The following is a 6,821-nucleotide window of genomic DNA, read 5'->3' as shown; positions in this document are numbered from 1 at the left end:
CATGCTGTTTCTCAGGTAGTAAAATACTCTAAAATTAAAAAAAATGTTGGGGTCAATAGTGAGCTATCCTACTCTTGCATTGGTATATTTAGTATGAAGACTTCTTTTTTTTTTTTTTATTGGTGTTCAGTTTGCCAACATACAGAATAACACCCAGTGCTCATCCCGTCAAGTGTCCCCCTCAGTGCCCATCACCCATTCACCCCCACCCCCCACTCTCCTTCCCTTCTACCACCCCTAGTTCGTTTCCCTGAGTTAAGAGTCTTTATGTTCTGTTTCCCTTTCTGATATTTCCCACACACTTCTTCTCCCTTCCCTTATATTCCCTTTCACTATTATTTATATTCCCCAAATGAATGAGAACATATAATGTTTGTCCTTCTCTGTTCTTATCAGTACGAAGACTTCTGTGAGACGACTTGTTCCATAACTTTATTGGGCACATATGCTGTCATAAGTTATGATATAGTTTTCCAGGCCAGTTAGAAGATGATATATTAACTACATTCATATAAAAGTTTGTGAAATTATTACAAACAGGGTAAATAACTTTTCCTAAGGATAAAGGAAGAAATTTAAAAAATTTATCTAAATGAGGACACCTGAGTGACTCAGTAGTTGAGCATCTGCGTTTGGCTCAGGGCATGATCCTGGGGTCCTGGGACTGAGTCCCACATTGGACTCCCCATGGGGAGCCTGCTTCTCCCTCTGCCTATGTTTCTGCTCCTCTCTCAGACTCTCTCATGAATAAATAAATAAAACCTTAAAAAATGTATCTAGATGACCATCTTGATAGGCTATTTCAGTTTTAATCTGGAGTGATGCCACTTATGCTTTTTAAAAAAATATTTTATTTATTTATTCACTCATGAGAGAGAGAGAGAGAGAGAGAGAGGGAGAGAGAGAGAGAGGCAGAGACACAGGCAGAGGGAGAAGCAGGCTCCATGCAAGAAGTCCAACGCTTGATCCCAGGACTCGATCCCAGGACCCCAGGACCAAGCACTGGACCAAAGGCAGGAGCTAAATCGCCGAGCCAACCCCTCGGGAAAAATAGTACACATTTTTTTTTAATTAGTGGGTATGTGTGGCTTTCTCTTTTCTTGACATTCCCAGCAAGTTGTTGCTGCCGAGACTCACTGTTAAATTGACAATTACAGGGACACAAGTGATGCGTGTGCCATAACTGCCAATGTGATTATCTCCTTCATATCACTTATGCTTAGAAACCTGCTGGCCTCCATTTTAATTATGTATTGATACAAAAGAGCCTGTTTTTTTTTTTCCTGTGGCCCCGTCATCAGGCCCAGGGCACAAGGTCCTGGGGACAGGATCCGTCCCTGCCTCAGGCGCGGACAGCTTTCCTCTCTCCGGCCTTGGACCCCTGCCAGAGGACAGGTGCAGGTCCCTCCCTCAGTGTGATTAAGCCACATCTGAAACCATTTGGGAGAATTATTGGCTGAAGAGTGTTAAACAGGCAAGAGGAGCTGAGCACTTATGACATCCAGGTGACAGCAATCAACAGGTCGTCTGATGTGTTGTTTAGTAGCAGATTGTAATTCTACACACGAGGTCTCTCTAATAATCATAGCCTTTCTGTTGTTTTAGTTCTCAAATTTGAAAAAATCTCTTTAATTTTCATGACACTTCATTAAATAGGTGAGAACATGAGACACTAAAAAGTCACTTCTTGCCAATTGGAGATGAAAAACTGGATCTTTTCATCAGGTCAGTGAGGCATTGCTTCTATCCCCACACTCCATGGAGGGAAACTATGGCACATATGAGATTTGTAATGCTGCCATTTCTCCTGGGTCAGCAGTGCCTTCTCTTCTCTTTTCTGATTTTAGAAGCACCGAGCAATGACTGGGGGAGGAAATACTACAGAGATCACTTATTTCATCCTTTTGGGATTCTCTGATTTCCCCAGAATCCTAGCAGTGCTCTTTGCTGTATTCCTGCTGATTTACATTTTGACTCTGACTTGGAACCTGGGCCTCATCATCTTAATAAGGATGGACTCTCACCTCCACACACCCATGTACTTCTTCCTCAGTAATCTGTCCTTCATAGATGTCTGCTATGTGACCTCTACAGCTCCCAAGATGCTCTCCAACTTTTTCCAAGAGCAGCAAACCATCACCTTTGTGGGTTGTGCCGTTCAGTACTTTGTCTTTTCAACCATGGGACTGAGTGAGTCTTGTCTCATGACAGCCATGGCTTATGACCGATACACTGCCATTTGTAATCCACTTCTCTATTCATCAGTCATGTCACCCACGCTCTGTATTCAGATGGTGCTGGGATCCTATCTGGCTGCACTCTCTGCTAGTATATCCCAGTTGTGTGCCATGTTTCAGCTTCATTTCTGTGGGCCTAATGTCATCAATCACTTCTTCTGTGACATGCCCCAACTATTAATCCTGTCCTGCACTGACACTTTCTTTGTACATCTGTTGATTGCTATACTAGCAACGATCTTTGGGATGATAAATGCCTTTATTATTATGATATCCTATGGCTATATTGTCATGTCCATCATGAAAATCACTTCAGCTAAAGGCAGATCCAAAGCTTTCAACACCTGTGCTTCTCATCTGACAGCAGTTTCTCTCTTCTATACCTCAAGTGTCTTTGTTTATTTGAGTTCCAGCTCTGGTGGTTCCTCCAGCTTTGACAGATTTGCATCAGTATTCTACACTGTGGTTATTCCCATGTTGAATCCCTTGATTTACAGTCTGAGGAACAAGGAAATAAAAGATGCCTTGAAGAGGTTACCAAAGAAGACATGGTATTGCTGAGGTCCTGTCCAGAGTTATCCTCTCGAAACTTTAACCCCTAATAATGTGTACATGAATGGATTCTAACAAAATTCACACTGCTTTTGAATAAAGATACTTTAAATTGTAACAGATAATATGCCAAATGGACTTACAGCTGAATTGATTCCATATAAACACAATATCATTAGGTCCTAGAGGTTCATACTTTCACCCTACATGAAGAGTAGCCTCATCATTTATTAATAATCTGCAAGTATTTTTAAACGGTAAGGTTTAGAAACTCTTTGCTTCTTTTGGCTTCAGAGATTGAGGCCTGTTTATCTCAGACCTCTGATTGTAAAGAAGCAATACCTGGCAGAGGCACCCAGGAGTGTAGAGACCTTGTCTCCCAAATATTTTGATGCAGCATAATCCAGACATGAGGGTGATCAATGTTTGTTTTGGAATTCTGACCATAATGGGAATAAGTAGGGGGGATGTGCCTTTGAACAGAAACAAAGCTATACAATTGGCTTGGCAACAGCAGTCTGAGATAGCTAATGTTTGTTGAAGGCCTCTTTCCAGCCTAGTCATCTAATAAGTTTGGTCACTTTCCAGTCTCCACCAACTGTAATCTAAGGAAGCAGGAGGTGATTTGAACCATAAAGGAGAATGGAATGAAGAATGTTTTTCCTTCAGTACCATTTACTTATGAGTCTGATGACTTCATTTCTCACTTCTAGTGTTCAGTGGAGATTTCTGATGGGAGTGATGTTGAACATCCATATCCCAGCCAATAGCTATTTCTTACATTGTGGGACTCAAACCTCTCTCTCCCATTAAATCAAGAAAAATTATCCTGATGTAGCCAGCGTTTCACACTATCAAATCATTTCTAGTATTTCAAGCATTGTTATTTCCTTTCTTCTAATAACTTTGGCTATGTTTGTACTTTTCCTCATTCCATGAGGTAAAAAGTTAGGTTGTTTATTTGAAATCTTTATATTTGCCTAGTATATGTCATTATCCTTGTAAACTTCCTTTTTAGAACTGCTTTTGTAGTATCTCATTGGTTTTCCTGTATTGTATTGGCATTTCCATTGGTCTTAAGATATTTTTTTATTCTTCTTTTGATTTCTTCTTAGACCCTTTGGTTGTTTAGGAACGTGTTGTTTAGTTTTCACATGCTTGTCAATTTTCCAGTTTTCCTTTTGTTGATTTCTAGTTTCATAACAATGTGGTTGGTAAAGATACTTGGCATGATTTCAGTCTTCTTGAATTTGTTAAGACTTGGTTTGTGTCCTATCATATGATTTATTCTGAAGAATTTTCAGTATGCACTTAAGGAGAATGTATTTTGTTGCCATTGGATAGAATGTTCTATAAATGTCTATTAGCGACCTCTGGTCTGGTGTTTGGTTTTGTCCAACATTTTCATGTAGATTTTCTGCTGGGATGATCCATCTATTGCTGATAGTGGGGTACTGAAGTCTCCTACTATTATTGTATTGCTGTCTGTTTTTCCCTTCAGATCTGTTAGTATTTCCTTAATCTGTATTGGCACTCTGATATTGGATACATATATTTTTGGTTGTTATGTCTTCTTGATGAATTGACCCCTTTATTATTATTTAATGACCTTCTTTGTCTATTATTCCCAATTTTGGCTAAAAGTCTATTTTGTCTGATATAAGTATAGCTGCCCTGCTTTCTTTTAGTTTCCACTTTTTCCATCTCACCTTTAGCTTGTGTGTCCTTAAAGCTGAAGTGAGTTTCTTCTAGGCAGCGTATAGTTAGGGTTATTTGTTTGTTTGTCTTTAGTTGTGCCTTTGGTTGGTGAATTCAGTGTATTTACACTTAGGATACTTATAATATGTTATCTTACTAATGTAAACTTATTAATTGATTTATGGCTATTTTGTTGTTCAATTGTTTGTTTTGCCTGTTTCCTCTTAACTTTGTGAATTGGTTATTTTTCCTGATGGTATGCTTTGATTCCCCTTTCTCTTCTGTGAACCTAATATAAGTTTTTGTTTGTGGTTACCACAAGGTTTACATAAAACATAGACTTAAAAATCCATTTTAAGCTGATAGCAATTTAACTTTGGTGTCATACAAAACAGCTATCCTTTTACTTCATTCTTTTATATTTTTGATATCACAGTTTACTTTTTATGTGATGTGTGTGTGTGTTTTTAAAGATTTATTTATTTATTTTGACACAGAGAGAGCACGAGAGAGCACAAGCAGGGAGAGAAGAAGGGGGAGAGGGAGAAGCAGGCTCCTTGCTGAGCAGGGAGCCCAACAACTACATGAGGCTCAATCCCAGGATGCCTGGATCATGACCTGAGCTGAAGGCAGACACTTAACTGACTGAGCAACCCAGGTGCTCCTATGTTGTGTGTTTGTTCACAAACTACAGTAGTTATACTACAGTTATACTATAATTAATTGGTTAAAACTCTATCCTATACAGAAATAGCCTTCTAAATCTGATTGTATATTTACCTCTACCAGTGTGTGGTCTATTTTCATGTTTTCGTGTTACATCTTTTCAATTCAGCTCGAGGATCTCCTTTCATTATTTCTTGATGGGAGGGTCTAATGGTGATTAATACTCACTTCCTCAAATCTTTACTAGCTATCTTTGGATGGGAGATATTTTTCATTGGTTTTACTATAGCTGGTATCTTATTCAGCTTTGTTAGGATATGCCTACTTCAGATTTCTTGCCATGGCTAAATTGTTAAGCTTGTTTGTGTGTACCAGTTCTTACAACTCACCAGACTGGCTCCTGGAAAGTTCTGTTTTGTTTCTTAGAAGAAGGTGGAGCTACAGCTTAAGTTGTGGTTCCTTCCTTGAACGGAAGTTTTTCTTAGCATATTCATTCTTAACTGGAGCTCACTTTTGCCTCTGACTTGAGAAAATGCACAGTGAGCTGTCACAAGGTGGGTCGATTTAGCACATAGGGTGTTGCGGGTGACTGGTGGCCAGTTGGGGGGATCTATTGCATCCTTTTAATGCCCTTTGATATTCTTATCTGCTTCTTTCATGATATCCACACCCCTCCTTCCCAGTAATGAACGTCCTACCTTAGTACTGCTGGACAGAAATGGGTTTCTGGGTTTCTCCATTATTTTCCACACAGCTGTAGCAGCCGGGCACTCACTCACCACTTTCTTTTTGCCACACGGACTAGTTAGGACTGGTTAGTTCATTCCTGCACTGTGTTGCCTTGGGGAAAGGATGGTACTGGCAATGGCACTCAAACTTGTATTTATTTTTTGCTCCAGTGGAGATCTGAACTTTTTCCTCAGGAAAGCTGGACTTGAACAAAATCTTCCTTTTCCGTGGTTGTTCACACAAACTAGCACTCCAGGTTTTCCCTGACTGTGGCTGAGAGTGTCAGGCTGGTTTGCTAGCTTCCACTAGATCCACAGCACATACTGAGATTTGTTACCTGTTACCTACTGCACAAGGGAGAAAATTCCTACTTGGCCCTGGCCATGTGGTGCTAGAGCTCACAACTCCCACAGATGTACTTTTGTTGATGGCTAGGTGCTAATTTATAGTTGTTAATGGAGAGAGAAAGAGGGATTTTAGTTCAAGATAGTAACATAGGAGGCTCTTGAACTTATTTTCTCTTATGAACGCACCAAATCTACAGCTCCATATGGAGCAATATGCTGTGAGAGAAATTCATAAACTAGCCAAATGACTCCTGTACCTTGTTCAAACAAGAACAATTCTACATTGAAACAAATGGGAGATGTGGAGATACAGCCTTGCCAATAACCCCACCCCTGGCACAGTCACATAGATTGGGAGGGAACTCACAACTTCTAGCTTCCTCCCAAGTTGTGAAGGGTTTGGACCCAATGCCTAGCACCTTAATTTTTGAGACTTCCTCCTGGGATATTGGCTCCCAAAACACCTATCTCTGAAAGCCAACTGGACTTATATCCGTGAGATTCACAAAATGATAGCAAACAAAGAAACTGTTCTGAACTGGCTATCACCCAGGACTTAATTCAGAGAGCAGCCAGAAACACTCAACTCCCA

At 40.0% G+C, this 6,821-nt stretch overlaps 1 protein-coding gene across 1 annotated transcript; it reads left to right on the top strand.

Moving 5' to 3' along the window:
- Positions 1–1,859: 1,859 nt before the first annotated feature.
- On the top strand, positions 1,860–2,798 carry LOC144293408 (olfactory receptor 5AN1-like). Its single transcript, XM_077864495.1, has one exon. It carries the CDS (start codon positions 1,860–1,862, stop codon positions 2,796–2,798), a length of 939 nt encoding a protein of 312 aa, XP_077720621.1.
- The last annotated feature ends 4,023 nt before the right edge of the window (positions 2,799–6,821 follow it).

Source organism: Canis aureus, chromosome 21, assembly GCF_053574225.1.
Source record: "Canis aureus isolate CA01 chromosome 21, VMU_Caureus_v.1.0, whole genome shotgun sequence".
Taxonomy (NCBI): domain Eukaryota; kingdom Metazoa; phylum Chordata; class Mammalia; order Carnivora; family Canidae; genus Canis; species Canis aureus.
The sequence above is the reverse complement of the archived record's forward strand: the minus strand, read 5'-3'. Positions and strand labels throughout refer to the sequence as shown.